The following is an 18,048-nucleotide window of genomic DNA, read 5'->3' as shown; positions in this document are numbered from 1 at the left end:
AGAATTATTTGGACATAGTATTATAAATAATTTATTTTAATTAGCATTTTAACTATAATAATTACTTTAATAATATTTTTTCATGTGAAAATAATAATGTTCAATTCAATAAAATTAATTTATACTATACAAAGGCTATGAATCAGTTGCCTAGAGCTAATGTGCATATAAGAAAACAGATTTACTCTTTTGATGAAACATAAGGAAACGGGTTAATGCACCATAACTTTGGAAATTTAAGTTTAATACGTATTGTATCATATTGTAGAGTAATAATTAAATATTTAAAGAGGTTTATTTTAGTTAATACTTTAAATTAGGGTAATTTTCATCAACAGTCCCTGAATTTTAGTCTCTCTCCCCAACCGTCCTTAAACTTTAATTCGTACCTCAATCATCCCTGAACTATAATTTATTATCCCAAAGGTCACTAACATCATTTTTATAGTAAATCCGTCCAGTTTATTTTTTTATTTCTCCACATAAACATCATCTCGTCATTTTTAATTTGCACCAACTAGGCGGCTAGTCACGTTTTCAGGTCAACCAATTGGACGAAATTACCATAAAAGTGATGTTAGAGACCTTTGGGATATGAAATTAAAGTTCAGGGACGGTTAGGGTACGAATTAAAGTTCGGGAGAGAGACAAAAGTTCATGGACATTTAGTGAAAATTACCCCTCTAAACTATTATCTTAATATAGTACTATAAATTGTTTATTTTAGTTAGTATTCTAACTCTAATAATTCTGTTATTTCTAAACTAAATTTGGGGAAAAAATCTCTTTTCTCTCTAACAAATTCTAGCCGCATTAGAGCTTTTTTCTAAATTCTTCTTCGGCAGCCGTCAATGGCTTAATTTTTCTATTGACGGTAGCCACCCTTTTATTTATATTATTTTAATTTCATAGAATATAATAAATAGTCAATTCTTTTCTATTTTATTGATGGATTAAAATTTATCACGAAGCGCAATTCAATTATCAAGAAGCGAAGATAGATTGAAGATCTTTCAGTAACAAAATGGATTCGTTTATGAGCTATATACTACTTTTATTTATTTTTTATTGTTTGTCTTTTTTATGAATGTTTTATTTGGTCAGTTCTTATGAAAAGTTTGTTGTCCTTTTTCTGTGAAAAGTTTGTTGTCTCTTTTTTTAAAAGGAGTTATCAAGTGTTGATTGAATCGGATGTTGTGAGTTTGCGGGTGTTTGGAAAAGTTTGAACGAAGAGTGATTGAAGATTGCACTTAATTCGCGAAACAGTTAGTAATTTATTTTTATTTTCCTAAGTAAGATCTGCGAAACAGGCAGCATGTTGACTGTTCCTTGTCAGGTCATCAGATTTAGTTTTCAAATTATCCCGACTTTCTTACAAATGTAACTGTTTCATATTCAATTTAATGAGATCCGATAAATTCAAAAAAAACTCTAATAACTATTTTAATAGTTTTTCATTAATAATTATATTTTATAAAATACAAAAGACATTAATGTAAATGTGCCCACTCCGTGCTTTTATATATAGTATAGATAGACAAGTTAAATTCTATGGTAAATTTTGTTACAAAATAGATTTAAATTTTATGAATTTTTTAAGGCAAATCCTCCATTTCTATGGTGTCAAACAAACAAAGAATAAAAATGGCCAATTTGGTCAATAAACTTTTAAAAATTGACTAAAAATTAAAAATATTATTGTACAAATGAATCCAACATTTTTATTAAAAAATTTGATAAATTTTACACAATTTTTTAAAATAAAGTAAAGTTATATTATTCATATAGTAAAATATAAAATATAAAATTTTATTGTTTTTAATGTTTTAATTTTATAGTTAAATCAAACTAAATACACAAGTTTGAGGCTTTTAATATTTATCATATTTTAAAAACTAATTCTAGAGATATGCATTTAAATATTATTGTTATACAAAAATGAAAAAAAAATCAATACAATTATATTATGAAATTTAAATGAAATTCAAAGTACTTAAAACTAATAAAGATGGTGATAAATATTTATAGAATCTAATAAATTTATGAATTGATTATATATAAAAAAATAAAAATTAAAGATTAATTATATTATGTTTTCAAAATTTCTTTAATATTAATATGTAAAAACTTATGTTTTTATTTGTTCGTAAGGAAATATTTTCCGGTTCGAATATTTGAATATATATATGAGTTTTTATGATCTGATACTTTAATCGGGTCACGCACAAAGAACTATCGTACGGTGTTATTAATGTACCTTTAAATTAACAATTATAAGGATCGATATGGGAATCCTAGAATTTAAGTAAGAAAGATATTAAGACTATTCCTTAATTAAATTAAATTTAGAGATTGGAATAAAAAATCTAAACTTGTTGTTTATTGATCGATAATCTGTATGTGTGCATAACACACTGCTGACGCAACTATTTATAGCTCTAATTAGAGTTTTAATTAAATTAAAAGCTCTAATCATAATAAGAGTCTAACTCTTTATTTAAATAATAATAAAGACTATGTAATTTTAATTTAGCTTTCTTTGAAACTCCATTTCTCAGATAAATCTCTAGAACATCCCACTTGGATTGGATTAGGGAAAAAATGAAAAATATCTAAAATGGGAAAAATAATTAGAGAAATACGGATGTCTCTTATTTATTGGGAGCAACACTTGTTGACTTGATAAAAATTAGTTTTACACGTGAACTACATAATTTTTTGGGTTAATGACGTTTTTATATGTAAAATTAAACAAAATTCTTAAACTAACCCCAGATTAAAAAAATTTCTCCATTTATATCATACAGACCGCGGAACACTTAAGCGGTTTTGGGTAAACCGCGGAAGTGTTCCGCGGTCTGCACATGTGGCTCCACCTGGATGCAGGTGGAGCCACGTCACTGTAAACCGCGGAAGAGTTACGCGGTTTACAGTGACACGTCACTGTAAACCGCGGAAGAGTTATTTATTTAACTAACTACATTTCAAACATTATTAAATATTATTTTTTGGCGCATTATTGTGGAGAAGATTTTGCGGAGTTGGTTTTCGTGGCGGAATATTATTTTTTGGCGCAGAATATTATTTTTTAGCGGAATTATCGGGTGAGTCTTTAAAATTTATAGATATGTTATTTTTAATTATTGAATGTAGTTAGATTTAAATAATGTTTGATGTGTAGTTAGATTAAAATAATGTTTGAAATGTAGTTAGTTAAATAAATATAGAGTTAACCCATAGATATAGTTAGATTTAGTTAAATTTTTTAAAAATATATATTATAAAATAAATTAGATTAATGTGTAAATAAAATTAGAATAATGTGTATAAAATTTATATAAATGTAAAATAGAGTAAATTAAAATTAGAAAATCGAATATATGAAATTTTTAGAATATTTTTATATTAGGTTGGAATTAGTGCAAAATATTAAAATTTATGTTTTATATTATATAAATAGATTCGATACTAAAAAATTAAATATAATAGGTATTTGTTTTTAACAGTATTTAGAGAAAATATAATTTTTTTATAACTGTAGGTTTGTGAAAAAAGTTAACATAAAATATTCGTATTTACATTTAAATCGGCTAATTATTAAAAATTTGAACTTGACATGTAGAATATTTGAATTATATTTTAAATGAGAGTAACCCTCTTTTTAATGAGCTGCCAGCCCTAAAAATGTAGTTAAAATTATATTTTTTTAATGTAGTAATGACGACAAATGAGCTGCCAGCCCTAAAAATTTATTGGGATGGTACAATATTATCGACTCCGGGTGGAGTTGATTATGTTTCTGGTAAATCAGAACTGGTTGAGCTGACGAGTGTAGTGAATTTTGCACAACTACAAGTCGTAATTAGAAGGGTAATTGGGCTGAAGGATGGTGACGAGATAGTGAAGATTTATCTACGAGTGCCTCGGTTCGATGAACATGGAAGATTTCAAAAATATGATGGTTTTCCTATGGAGACAGATGTTCATATGCAAGCAATGTGGCGTAATGTTTCGCGGACGCCACAAATGAGGGTACTTGAGTTTTATATTGTGTACAATCCGTTATCTCAAGTACGTGCGGATGTAGACGACTCTGTGGATGTAGACGATTGTGCGGATGTAGACGACTGTGCGGATGTAGACGATGGTGATGATTTTAGTGATGAGGATGAGGAAGAAGAACACTTCTACGGGGCCGTTGCTGATGACAACGAGGATGATGATGATGATGACATCGGTGGTGATAATGGAGATGGCACCCATGGTGAGAATGTCGGTGGTGGGTCGGAACAAAATACAGATCATTTTGAGTCGCGCCTTCCTCATGAGTACACGCATCAGAATGTTGACGACATGTGTGTCAATATGAATCTGTGGCCTAAAGAAAATGCAATATGGGAAGCAGGCAAAGAGTTTGAATTGGGGATGGTTTTTAGTTCGAGGTATGCTGTCCAGACATGCGCGGCGAGTTATCACATTGCAGCTAATAAAGAATACAAGAGCAGTGTAACAAATGGTAAAACAATAGTTCTTGTGTGTGTGAACAATGACACTTGCAATTGGAGGTTGCGTGCGTCGCTTTTGAAAGGCGAGTCAGACTGGATAATAACAAGATATAACGGCCCCCACCAATGCAGCGGCCAATCAATGAACCAAGACCATCGCAATTTAAGAGCGCGACAGATAGCTGAACACATCGACACGCAATTGCATCTGCAACGTGACATTAGGATTAAAACGCTTCAAGAGGGCATTTTTCAAAAATTGCGAGTTAGGCCCGGATACAAAAAAACATGGTATGCCAAGGAAAAGGCCATTGCAAACAGGTTCGGACAATGGGACGACTCTTTCAAGGAGATTTGCAATTTTATGACGAATGTCACCGTTGCTAATCCCAGGACAGTCTGGCATGCTACCGGTAATTTTTTAAAAATTTCGAGTATTAAAAATATGTTCGATTTAATAATTACTAATAACGGTGTATGCACAGGTACACCAATTGAAAACAATCCACAATTCAGAACTTTCAAGCATATGTTTTGGACTTACGAGCCAGTGGTGAAGGGTTTTCAGTATTGCAAGCCTGTGGTGTACATCGACGGCACCCACACATATGGAAAATACGAAATGACTTTGTTGATTGCTTCTGCAATTGAAGGGAACAATCACATCATGCCGATAGCTTTTGCCATTGTGAAGTCGGAAACTGCCGCATCCTGGAGGTATTTCATGAGGATGTTGAAGAGGTATGTTTTGGGTGAGCGAAAGGTGTGTATCATATCTGATCGCGGCTCCGGTATTATGAGTGCCATGGAGGGGCCTGAGTGGGCGGGTGATACCCACAAGTGGTGTATTAGACACCTAGTGAGCAACTTCCACAACGCCTTCAAGAAAAAATATCTCAAAAAGCTTGCTGAAAAAGTTGGTAATTTTCTTGTCATTTCATATAATACATAAATTTTTGGTTGATGGGAAAATATTGACGGTTTAATCGACGTGTAGGACGCGCATACCAAGAGCATAAAAGAGATCGGTACATGTCATTGATAGAGGCGGATTCACCTGAGGGTTATGCGTATCTTGACCGCCTTGATGTTAGAAAATGGAGCATGAGTGGCGACACGTCTGGAATGCGGCATGGTGTGATGACAACAAACTACGCTGAGTCGGTCAACGCGATGTTAAAGAACATTCGGGGGCTCCCTATCACAGCCATGTTGGAAGCAATATTTATCAAGGTCAATTCCGTATTCATTAAGCATGTGAACGACTATAAAATGTGGTTGGCATCCGGTTTCATGTGGACTCCAGTCTGTGCACACAGAATTGAGAATTGGGAAAATAAGTCAAAGACTCATACGGCTTCACAGTTCAACGTGGCACAGAAGGTATTCAATGTCTTGACCCAGTGCGACAATGTAAGACAAAAGGGTGGCAATACACAGCAAGTTCGTCTACTGGACGGGACATGCACCTGTGGAAAATTTCAACAATGGAAAATTCCGTGCTCCCATGCGATAGCTGCCTGCAACCAATATGGAGAGAACTACCGTGACTACATTTCATGGTATTACAAATGCGAGTATGGAATCTTAGCGTGGAGCTCTGTTTCATTTGAACCCTTATGGAATCGAAATCGTTGGATCAATTCCGCTGAAATTCCATTTGTTCCTAACAGACAGTGGATGAGGAAGAAGGGTAGGCCGGTTGAGAGTAGGCGTAGGAATGAAATAGACCAGACATTTAGGGACAGGCGGAATAGCAACTACTGTAGAAGATGTCTTACATATGGTCATAACCTTAGTTCATGTCCTTTTAGAGTTCAGTGATGTGAGAATTTCTGTTTCCATTTATCATGTACTAAGGATGTTGTAATTCCATTTGTGTTCTATTAAAATTGAAAATCTGGCAGCTCATTCTATTTTGTGTTTGTTTAGTTATTTAGTTTAAATAACAAACTCTTGTAACACTTTTACTTGACCGTATAATTGATGAAGTTATTTTTATTTAATTGTTTCATATTATTTGTGAACAAGTGTTTGATATTATTATGATTTAATTGTTTAATAATTTGTATTGAACAAATTGCAGCCATGGCAGCTGCTCACGATCACATGCAGCCGGGTCCTGAAAGACCGGCGCTACTTTTTTTACAGCATGACCATATCTCTCAGGATGTCTGGGATGGCACGGTAACTTACGTTTGCATCTTATTTTTTGTCAACAGTTACGTTTGCAACTTAATTAAATTTTTGAACTAACTTAATGTTTATTTTTTTCAGGGATCTGACGAGGGATTTCTGTCTCGCGCTAGCTGTACGACTAGAAGGAGCGCTGTTCTGCCGTTCGCTAGGTTGGACCACCGTATTCGGTCGATGATCGAGCCTACTGGATTTGCAGGCTGTTTTGCTATGCGTCACTACAGCGTCGACATGCAGCTGATCACAGCCCTTGTGGAGAGGTGGAGGCCGGAGACCCACACTTTTCACTTACCCGGCGGAGAGTGCACGGTTACACTACAGGACGTGGCCATTCAGACCGGATTACCAGTAGACGGTCATGCTGTTACAGGAGGTATTGTACATGATTGGGCTGCAGTGGCAGAGAGGGTTTTGGGGATTCCTGCGGGCAGATATCCTAAAAAGCCTGCAAATTCCACAGTCCAGACTTCTTGGATCCTAGAGAGTTTCCCCGACTTCGGTGCATTACCAGACCAGGCGACTGACGAGCTTGTCCATCGGTACACACGGGCGTATCTCTTGCTCGCTGTCACAGGATTGTGCTTCACTGACCTCGGTAGTGGAAAGACTTCGTTACGGATTCTTCCACTTTTAGAGGACTTGGCGGCAGTTCGGACCTACAGCTGGGGATCGGCGACACTGGCTTACTTATATCACGAGCTTTGCTCATGTTCGTTGCGGTCTGCGAATCGCCGCAACATGGGCGGGCCGTTGTGGATACTGCAGTTGTGGGCATTGGACCGACTTAGAGTTATTGCTCCCGCTCTTGCCGATCCCACTATTTCACCACATCTACCACTGGGCGACAGGTGTGTTTTACTGTTATTTAATATTTTTTAATTTTATTCTATTTCTTAAATATTGACGGATTAATGTGTTGTTGTTCTTGAATAACAGATGGGGAGGCCGGAGAAACGCCAGCCGTGCGGCTCGACACTCGCTGCCTGACATCCGTGTTCGGCTTGACACATCTCGCTACGAAGATGTAAGAAATTATGTTTCGGTTTTATTATCTCGTATGTTAAATAGCTCATTGTGGGAATGTTTTAATACTAAATGTCTTGTATTTTATACATGCAGTTTATCTGGCAGCCGTACACTGATGATATGCTGGACACTATCCCAGCGTATTGTTTAGATGGGCGCGCTATTTTGCGGGCCACGGTTCCACTTATTTATTTTCATATTGTGGAGTGGCACCAGGCAGACAGAGTTCTGCAGCAGTTCGGATTGCAGCAGGGTATTCCAGACGCCCCACTTCAGGACCACTCACTACACTCCCTTACCCTGAAGAGCAGCTCATCTTGGATCCAGACACACTCTCACTACATTCGTGTGTGGGACGACCGGCTCCGGTTTGTAATTTCAGGACAGCCCCTCCAGGACCCACCTCATTATCATTCCGAGTATATGGATTGGTTTCGGTATGTCACGCGTCGCTGGATCACACGACAGGGCGCTGAGCTCGGAGCACAGGTATTTTTTTAAATTATATGTTTTTCAATTAATTAATCAATAAATTGTGGGTTAATTTTCTACTTTTTTTAACGTATTATATCTTTATTTGCAGGCCGATTTTGTGGAGCGTGTACGTAGGGATGCTCCTGTTGACACTGAGCTTCGGCGGTTCGCAGCCAGCACACAGAGAGGCACTAGAGAGGACCGCCGTGATGTTACATCGCCCCCTATCGAGCCTTCTATACCGCCGCATCGACTACCAGTCATACCTGACGCGCCGATAGATCCGACTACACTGCGACATCGACGGCGACAGCGGCGTCACCCCCCTGCACCACCTCAGCGTCCGACTGATCCTATGCCTCCCCCAGTGGTTTTTCATCCTTTCAGAGGGCATTACTATTACGCGGGGTCCAGCTCTGCACCGCCACCCTTTTCATCGGGTCCTCCTTCTTCTTCTGGCCAGTTTTACGGGGATTCGGCACATCACTATTTTGAGGGGTCGTGTTCATATCCAGTGCCACCAGGACCTTCTTCGCCTTTTGTTCCACCGCCGTCTGCTTATGTACCACCTACGGTGCCTCCTTTTCAGGTGCAGTGGGATCAGCCTACACAGGGTACACAGGACTTTCCAGCTTCACAGGGACTTCCACAGACACCTGGGACTACAGACTTTCTGTCATATGGTAGCAGTTGGTTAGGTCTAGACAGCATGGAGGCGATGATGTTCCGCCAACAAGGAGAATTTGTTACCCCGCCACCAGCAACGACGAGTACGGCCATTCCCCAGGACCAGCAGGGTGACGACGGAGCCGACGACGAGGACGCCGATGCAGGAGAGGGAGATGGTGATGGTCGCCCAGGTCGACGTTACCTCACCATCAGTACAGGCCGTCGGGCGAACCGTAACAGAAACAACTTGCGCTCGAACCTCCCGGTAACTAGCAGATATGACGATAGGACTCCTAGGTGATTTCTTTTTTGTACTTTGTACATTATTATCTGATGTAGTAATTTTTTTTAATTTGTAATTTTTAGTTTATTAAATATGTTATTGTTATGAAGTATAAATTATATTTGAATATTTGTTAATATAATTATTTTGTAGTATTTTATAAATTTATTTTTGTAGAATGTTAAAAAAATTAACTAATTCAAATGTTTTAAATTTAAAAAGTTCAACAATTAAAACGTAAATTTTTTTTAATAAAAGGTTTTCTCATTTTTAAATTTTTATTTAAATTTTTTTTAAATGATTGGGAGAAAACCTCCCAATCATTTAAAATAAAATCAAAATGATTGGGAGAATTTTCTCCCAATCAGTGCAGCCAGGGAATTAATTCCCTGGCTGCACAAGCAAACCGCGTAACACTTACGCGGTTTGCCACGTTGGCAATGCAAACCGCGTAAGTGTTACGCGGTTTGCTTTTGCCTATGTGGCTCCTCCAGCGAGGAGCCACGTAGGACAGACCGCGGAACTGTTCCGCGGTTTACACAAACCGCGGAACAGTTCCGCGGTCTGGAAGGTATAAAATGGGATTTATGAGTTTTTGGGTGATAATTTCGGAAATAATTAACAAAAACCAAATTTAATGGTCATTAACCCTAATTTTTTTTGTAAAACACGTAACATTATCTTCTCTTCCTCAAATCTTCATTCTTTGTTTTGTGAATAAGCAAGAACGAGGCAATGGACCTAAAGCTATTTACAAGAGAAATTGATTTTTGACAATAAGCCGTCAATCGGCAATCGGAGCAACTCGCTCCTCCATCGTAATGGCAAATCAGGAAGCAGCAGCTCCGGTGAAGAGTTAGAAACATACAACTTCTTTCCCGTGAGAGACGATTAAAGCCTCTTGAACTTAACAGCTATGTAGTGAAACCCAACTGACCAAGTGAAGGGCTACTATTGCTGTTCTTGTTGGATTAAAACAGCCGACCATGTTGTATTAGTGTGGTGCAAGACGGAGTATGACACCGGCGGCGCCCCGGCAATATACAAGTCTTAACAGTGTTCCAAATCTTCAAAATCAATCTTTAAATAATTGTCATTTTGCCATTCTCCACGGACGCAGAAAGCACTAAGAAGATGCCATAGCTTATCATCTTCATTTCAAAATCTCATTACTTGGTAAAAGTTCCGATCTTACAAAAAAATCTTCTCTTTTTTTTGGAGCCAATTGTTCCATAATCAAGATTTGTGGGTAAAAAATGATTTGAGGAGCAGAAAATTGATGTTGTGGCAGTGTGATAGGCATGGTGCGTGGCAGTATGATGGGCATGGTGTGTGAAAATGAAGCTAGTGGGATGCCTTCAAATGTTCAACAAAATTATCTTTATTCATGTTGTTATTGAGTCAAGGAGATCAAGAAAAGGGGAGTGTTTGTGAGAGAAATTGAATTTCTTATTTTCACTATATTATCAACGCTAATACCATTTGAATGGTTTAGTGAATTCTTTCTTCTTCTTTTTTGCCAGATATGGAATTCTTTCATTTAAATAGATGATTTTTTCTTTTCTATTTTAAGAATCGGTTTAGCCACAAAATTTTGAACATTATTTAGTCTTCACGTCTATATATTAAGTTTCTAAAAGTTGCTGTCTTGTGCTATTCAATAGCGACAAGTGTCTCGTTCTGTTTTGAGTAATCTGAGGGTTCTCTTTTCCTGTCTTTTCAGTGTGTCTTTTGCCGGTTTCAGTGATTTGTTCCCCACTTTTGTTTCTTGTTTTCAGTGAGATTTGTTCCCACTTATTTTTGTGCAGACTGCCCATGCACGTAGGTTTCGTTGTGAAATATTTCTTTGAGTATCTCTTTTTTCCAGTTTTCTCTTATCTGTTAAGTTTGAAATGGCGAGTTCGACTGGAGATTTAGATCTTCATTCCAGATTACTTCTTGAAGAGGAGGAAGGAGGTTTGGATTTCTCAGTATTGGAAGCGAGTGAGGAGAGGGATGAGTACAAGTGGTGTCTGGTGGGGAGGTTTTTGACGGATAAAGTGGTTAACTGTGTTGCAGTGAAAACTGTGTTACCACCGATTTGGAAGCCAGTGAAAGGAGTGTGTATTACAGAAGCAGCCCCAAACCTTTTTCTGTTTCAATTTTTTCATGAGATGGATATGAGAAGGGTGATTGACGATGGCCCGTGGACGTTTGAATACCATCTTTTTATATGTCGGCAGCTGGTTATTGGGGAAACGGCAGCTGAAGTTGAACTGTGGGATGCAGAGTTATGGGTTCATGTCCTAGATATCCCACTAGGCATGGCATCTAAAAAGTTAGGAGAGGAGGTGGGCAATTTTCTGGGGAAGTTTGTTTGTCATGATAATAGATCAGTTCGACCCACAGAAGGAAGTTCGATTCGTATAAGGGTTAAATTTGACGTCCGAAAACCCTTGAAGAGGAAGATGAAACTCAGGCGGAGTGTGAATGCTTGGAGTTGGGTAAACTTTCAATACGAAAGAATTCCGATGTTTTGTTTTTACTGTGGATTGATGGGCCATTCTGAAAAGTTTTGTGATAAATATTTTGATAACCCGATTCCGAAAGAATTATTGCCTTATGGCGCGCATTTGAGATTTGACCTGAAGAAGAAATTGGTGGCCATGGATGACAAGTGGCTCAGGAAAAATGTGGCGGCTAGGGCAGAGACTGAGGAGGAGGATGACGACGTGGCTTTTTTGAATTCAAAAATGGCAAGTAATCTTATGATTGTGCGATCAGATCCGGTGTTTGAAACTCAAAAAGGTATGAGCAGTGATAAGGGGAGGGAGGAGGTTAGGGGAGCTGATTTTGCGGCAAAAGATCAGAGAGAATCATTTACTGCTAACTGCAGCAAAATGGATCTACCAAGTGAATTGGCTGGTGAGGTGGTAGTGGAGGCCAAAAGAAAAAGAACTGGGAGTGGGCTGAGTGGAAAACAGATTGGTAATGGGCCAAGTTTTCATGTTACGGACATGATTATTGATCCATCAGGATACAGACCGGCTGACCCTAAAGAGGTCGGCCCACAACAATGAGTTGCCTCAGTTGGAATTGCAGGGGATTGGCCAGTCCTCGTGCTATCAGATTCCTACGTGACTTGGCTAGAAGGATGAATCCTTCTCTTATTTTCTTATGTGAGACGATGATTACAGAAGCAATGGTTATTGTTTTGCGAAATGCTATGGGTTTTGATCATTCTTTTGTTGTGGATAGTGTGAGGAAAAAGGGTGGTTTGGCTGTGTTGTGGAAGTCAAATTTCGATACTACTGTGATGGGGTGGAGCTGCCATTACGTGGATTTGTGCATTAAACCAGCTGGAGGTCAGAGCTGGAGATTGACGGGTTTCTATGGGTGTCCGGAACGTAGTCGAAGAAGAGAGTCGTGGGATATTTTGAAAAATTTGAGCCAGTCTTGTAACCTCCCATGGTGCATTATAGGTGACTTTAATGATATTTTGGCTTTTGATGATAAAAGAGGAGGAGCAGTTCAACCTAACTGGTTAATTAATGGGTTCAGGGACACTGTTGCTAGTTGCGGTTTGGCCGACATTGGAGCTGTAGGTTACAGGTATACTTGGGCCAGAGGCAGAGGTGACGGTGACCGTATTGAGGAAAGACTTGACCGTGCCTTATGCTCTAACGAGTGGGGTGAATTATTTCCTGAAGCAAGGTTGAGGAACTTAGAGCAGTCTACGTCGGATCACTTGCCAATTCTCTTGTCTTTATATCAGTATCCCGAAGCTAGGAGAAAACGGGTGTTTCGCTTTAATAATACGTGGCTTGGCAAGAAGGAGTGCGGCGAGGTTATTGATGCAGCGTGGAAGTCAGGGGTTGGTGAAGGGCTCGATGGAAAGTTAAACGAAACCAGAGCCAGCCTCAATAGTTGGAGTGGTGATAGGGGTCCTAACTTTAAGAGTCGTCTTGACAGACTTAGAAGGAACCTGAGCTTACTTCAGCACAGAAGTGATACCGTTGGTGTTCAGACTTATATTTCAGTAGCTAATGAGTACAATTCCGTGTTAGGGGAAGAGGAAACTCACTGGAAACAGCGGGCGAAGTGTTTCTGGCTTGCTGAGGGAGATGCCAACACGCGTTTCTTTCATAATTTTGCCTCGGAGAGGAAGCGCTCAAACAAAATTGATAAACTTAGGGATGAAGATGGAGTGTGGCGTTCGACGAAGCAGGAGGTAGATGGAATCTTATCGAGGTACTTAACTAATCTTTTTATCAACACGAGCAGTGAACCCATAGAGCTTGAGGCAGTGTTGCCGTGTGTGTCTAGTGGTGATAATGAGAATTTGTTAAGTCCTATTTCTGATGATGAGGTGCGGAAAGCAGTGTTTAGCATGCATAATGATAAGTCTCCCGGCCCGGATGGTTTTAATCCGGCGTTCTTCAAAAAATATTGGGGTATTGTGGGTAAAGATGTGATAATGCTTTGCAGAGACTTTTTTGACAGGGGTTACTTTAAGGATGGGCTTAATGATACTGCCCTTGTGCTTATTCCTAAAGTTCGAAATCCGGAGACTGTAGCCGATCTTCGTCCTATAGCGCTATGTAATGTTGCTTACAAGATTATTTCTAAAGTCTTGGCTAATAGAATGAAGAAGATCATGCCTAAGATTATTTCCGAGAACCAAAGTGTGTTTGTTGAAAATAGGTTGATCACGGATAATTTTCTTATTGCGTTCGAGATTGGGCATTATCTGAGGTGTAAGAGGAGAGGCAAGTTAGGGATGGCGGCTTTGAAAATTGACATGAGCAAGGCCTACGACAGAGTCCGATGGGAGTTTATAGAGTTTATGCTTAGTAAGTTGGGTTTTTGTGAGAAATGGGTGAATCTAGTGATGTATTGTGTACGTACGGTAAAGTATTCGAGCATTAGTGGATGTGACAATTTGGCGCCCATTTGGCCTACTCGGGGGTTGAGGCAAGGAGATCCGCTCTCACCTTACCTTTTTATCATTTGTGCGGAAGGACTGAGTCGGATGATTGCTTTTGAAGAAGCATTGGGTAATATTCACGGTGTGACGATTTGTAGAGGTGCCCCATCGGTTAGTCATCTTTTTTTCGCGGATGATTGTTTTTTATTCTTTAGGGCTTCGGTTGAGGAGATGAGTGCAGTTAAGGGGGTGCTTGACGTGTACGAGGCCTATTCGGGTCAAAAGGTCAATTTCATGAAATCCAATATTACCTTTAGCTCTAATACTACTTCAGAGGTGAGATGTAATGTGAAGAGTATCATGGGTGTGGAGGAGGTTCGAGACAGTGGCAAGTATTTAGGTCTCCCTTCGTTAGTTGGCAGAAATAAATCGGAGATCTTTCGGTTCATTAAGGATAGGGTGTGGAAAAAGGTGAGCGGATGGAAGGCGAAGTTCCTTTCTAGAGGTGGCAAGGAGGTGTTAATTAAAACGGTGGCTCAATCGATGCCTAATTACGTTATGAACGTGTTTCTTATTCCTCTTTGTCTTTGTGAGGAGCTAGAAAGAATGTTGAACTCGTTTTGGTGGGGTCGGGACCAAGCAAAGAAGAAAGGCATTAATTGGGCGAGTTGGGATAGGCTTTGTGTTCCGAAAACATTTGGTGGCATGGGCTTCAAAAAAATTTGGGATTTCAATGTGGCGATGTTGGCTCGCCAAGCGTGGAGACTAATTAAGTTGGAAAATAATTTAATGGTCCGTGTGTTTAAAGCCAAATATTTTCCAAACTCCTCTTTCTTAAGTGCGACATTGGGTGCAAATCCAAGTTTTGTGTGGCGTAGCATTTTCGAGTCGCAAGCAATTATGAAAAAAGGAGTTCGAGTTAAGATAGGGAATGGGCTTAATACGTGTGTTTGGGGCAGCCCTTGGTTAGATGGTCATTCAGATGGGTTTATATCCACAACAATGCCGAATAATCTCTCTAAAGCCAAAGTGTGTGATTTATTCGAAGTAGGGAGCAGAGCGTGGGATGTCGGTTTGATCAAGGACGTGTTCAATGGTCGCGATGTGGATAACATTCTGCGTATTCCCTTAAGCATTAGGGATTTCCCTGATGACTGGCGTTGGAAGTTTGAGCCGAGAGGGGTGTTTTCAGTGAGAAGTTGTTACCGGGGATCCGAGGTGAAGTGTCTGGTCAGTCCAGTGCTGTCTGGGGTAATATATGGAAGATGCCGATTCCGTTGCACATTAGGAACTTTATCTGGCGGGTCTGCCAAGAATTCCTACCGACGGCGGTTGCTTTAAGGAGGAAACATGTTTTCGTTTATGATCAATGCGCCGTCTGCAATGGAGGGTCTGATTCAGCTGGTCATATCCTCTTCTCATGTCATTTGGCGAAGTGCTGCTGGGAAATAATTCAGGTCCCGGCGATGAACGATGAGATGCCGGTGGTAGATTGGGTAGCGAGTTGGTTTTCAGCTTTGTCTCTGGAGGACTGCTCGCTGGTGGCATTTATTTGTTGGAATCTTTGGTTAAATCGTAATAGCGTGGTGTGGAGACAGATTCCGGGCACGGCTGACTCGGTGATGGCAGCAGCAGTGGCTCAGTTTGCTGCTTGGAAAATTGCTCATGTTCCAGCAGTAGCTTTGAGATCTACTGATCTGTTAATGGGCGATGGTAAGGTTCAGTGGAGCCCGCCAGAGTTTGGGTTTTTGAAGGCTAATGTGGATGCAGCCAACTTCTCCAATAATCAAGGTACAGGAGTGGGTATAGTGGTTAGAGATTGGGAAGGGAAGGTGGTCCAAGCTCGGCAAGTTCGGTTTCTTGGTTGTTTCAGTCCAAAGTTAGCGGAGGCGATGGGCATTCGTGAAGCTTTGAGTTGGTTGAAGGGAGTTCCGAATTTGATAATTGAATCGGATGCGATGGAGTTGATTTTAGAGATTCGGAACCCTTCTCTTATTGAGATGGACGTTTTAGTTGATGATTGTGTCTTTTTGGCTAAGCAGTTTAGTAATGTTATTTTTTTGTTCGTGAGACGATCTGCGAATCAGGCAGCGCATGTACTTGCGCAGAACGCCCGTTCCATTTCAGGTCATCAGGAGTGGTACTGTCACTTTCCTGAAATTCTCACAAATGTAACTGCTTTGGAATATTAATAAAGCCCTTTGTTTCTCAAAAAAAAAAATGTTGTTATTGAGTCGGTTTTTGATGTCCTGTGGCTCAGCCTCTTAAAACATCATATAAGAAACCTATGTAAATTGATGTGCATTTAAATATAAAAAGGACATAATATTAAATTATGTATTAAAAAATTGAAATTAAAATTATAAAATATACATAAAATATACATAGAGTATATTTATTATTTTCTATAAAATATACATAAAATATATATAAAATATATTTATTTTTTATAAAATAGACATAAAACATACCCAAAAAATACACAATTGTTTTTTAAATACAATATATACATAGAGAATATTAATTATTTTCTATAAATTATACACAAAATATACATAAAATATATTTTTTATTTTTTATAGAAACATACACAAAATATACTTATTATTTCTAAAAAAAGTATACTTAGTGTTGATAAAAATATATCAAAACTAACTATTTTATAAATTACAAAATATACACAAAATATACATAGAATATATTTATTATTTTTTTATGGAAACACACACAAAATATACTTATTATTTCTAAAAAAGGTATATTTAGTGTTGACAAAAATATATCAAAGCTATCTATTTCAAAAATTATAAAATATACACAAAATAGACATAGAATATATTTATTATTTTCTATAGAAGTATACTTATTATTTACCGAATGTATATAAGAATGTATTAAAACTGATTATATCGATATTATTATTTTTATAAAATATATTTATTATTTTCTATAAAGCATACACAAAATATACAACAAATATACTTATATTTTCTTAAAAAAATACCAAATCTATTCAAAAATTATTAAAACTTACAAAAAGAATACAGAAAAAAGACAAAAAATATATAATAAATATAACATCATTTTAAGTTTTTATCAATTTGAAACTCAACATGACATAAGCTAATAAAATATACACAAAAAGTAAAAAAAATAGACAGAAAGTATACAACAGATAATAGAACTAAATTAACGAATTATCAAGTTCTAAACCAAACATAACAATTCGTATATTTTTTGTATACGTTATGTATGTTTTGTGTATATTTTAATAACATGTTCATGTTTTTTATTTTTTCTTACTGTGATTGGTATATTTTATGTATGTTTTATGTATTTTTTTAACATTCATCTTTTTTAAAAATTAAATTAAATACACAAAAATATACACATAATATACATAAAGTATAATATTGATATATCATGCATACATCATTAGTTTACATATTGTGTAAAACAGAATATGAACAACAACAAAAACTTAGAATAGAAAAAAGATGATCTTACAAATAGTATATAAATAATATATTAAAAGTGATCAAAATGAAAATCTCTATCAAACACAGGATTAGTAATTCTAAAATATTAACAAGTGGCCTATGTGAGAAGACAAGCTGAATTAGGTAGGTGGGTCAAACATACACAAATTGAGTATGATAAACTTTTCAATATTTGATTATTTATAGTGTTATGAATCATAGTGAATGTCAGAGCGGCAGTACATCGTAGGCAAGTTACGGTAAGCAATAGAAGAAACTTTGATTTGATTGACGTGATTACACAATAAAAATATCACCACAGTGTACTACAGAGCAGGAAATGAAATTCGGCAATAGTAGAAGGAAACAAAAGCCATACTAAACGGCATATTCTCGGTCTTCTACCATTGTCGTTTTAAAATTCAAATTCCAAAGCTATTAGAGTAATACTCTCACTTGTCTACTGAATTGCCATGAAAATACCAGTTATTCACCGCAAAAGCAGGCACA

At 37.6% G+C, this 18,048-nt stretch overlaps 2 protein-coding genes across 2 annotated transcripts; both read left to right on the top strand.

Moving 5' to 3' along the window:
* The first annotated feature begins 3,526 nt into the window (after positions 1–3,526).
* Positions 3,527–6,329, top strand: LOC130015169 (uncharacterized). Its single transcript, XM_056104839.1, has 3 exons — positions 3,527–4,918; positions 4,991–5,425; positions 5,503–6,329. Exons 1-3 carry the CDS (start codon positions 3,718–3,720, stop codon positions 6,327–6,329), a joined length of 2,463 nt encoding a protein of 820 aa, XP_055960814.1. The 5' UTR covers positions 3,527–3,717.
* Positions 6,330–6,559: 230 nt separating this feature from the next.
* LOC126666442 (serine/threonine-protein phosphatase 7 long form homolog) lies at positions 6,560–9,295 on the top strand. Its single transcript, XM_050359397.2, has 5 exons — positions 6,560–6,692; positions 6,783–7,549; positions 7,638–7,725; positions 7,821–8,216; positions 8,311–9,295. Exons 1-5 carry the CDS (start codon positions 6,594–6,596, stop codon positions 9,169–9,171), a joined length of 2,211 nt encoding a protein of 736 aa, XP_050215354.1. The 5' UTR covers positions 6,560–6,593; the 3' UTR covers positions 9,172–9,295.
* Positions 9,296–18,048: the final 8,753 nt, after the last annotated feature.

Source organism: Mercurialis annua, linkage group LG1-X, assembly GCF_937616625.2.
Source record: "Mercurialis annua linkage group LG1-X, ddMerAnnu1.2, whole genome shotgun sequence".
NCBI lineage: Eukaryota > Viridiplantae > Streptophyta > Magnoliopsida > Malpighiales > Euphorbiaceae > Mercurialis > Mercurialis annua.
This window is presented reverse-complemented; position numbering and strand designations above follow the sequence as displayed.

What these genes read in the sequence shown, in the direction of transcription:
- LOC126666442 (XM_050359397.2), top strand. Translation starts at nt 6,594, where the DNA reads ATGGCAGCTGCTCACGATCACATGCAGCCGGGTCCTGAAAGACCGGCG. An exon ending in CATCTACCACTGGGCGACAG is followed by an intron (nt 7,550 to 7,637) that starts GTGTGTTTTACT and finishes CTTGAATAACAG; the next exon opens with ATGGGGAGGCCGGAGAAACG. An exon ending in ACACATCTCGCTACGAAGAT is followed by an intron (nt 7,726 to 7,820) that starts GTAAGAAATTAT and finishes TTATACATGCAG; the next exon opens with TTTATCTGGCAGCCGTACAC.
- LOC130015169 (XM_056104839.1), top strand. Translation starts at nt 3,718, where the DNA reads ATGACGACAAATGAGCTGCCAGCCCTAAAAATTTATTGGGATGGTACA. An exon ending in GACAGTCTGGCATGCTACCG is followed by an intron (nt 4,919 to 4,990) that starts GTAATTTTTTAA and finishes GTGTATGCACAG; the next exon opens with GTACACCAATTGAAAACAAT. An exon ending in AAAGCTTGCTGAAAAAGTTG is followed by an intron (nt 5,426 to 5,502) that starts GTAATTTTCTTG and finishes ATCGACGTGTAG; the next exon opens with GACGCGCATACCAAGAGCAT.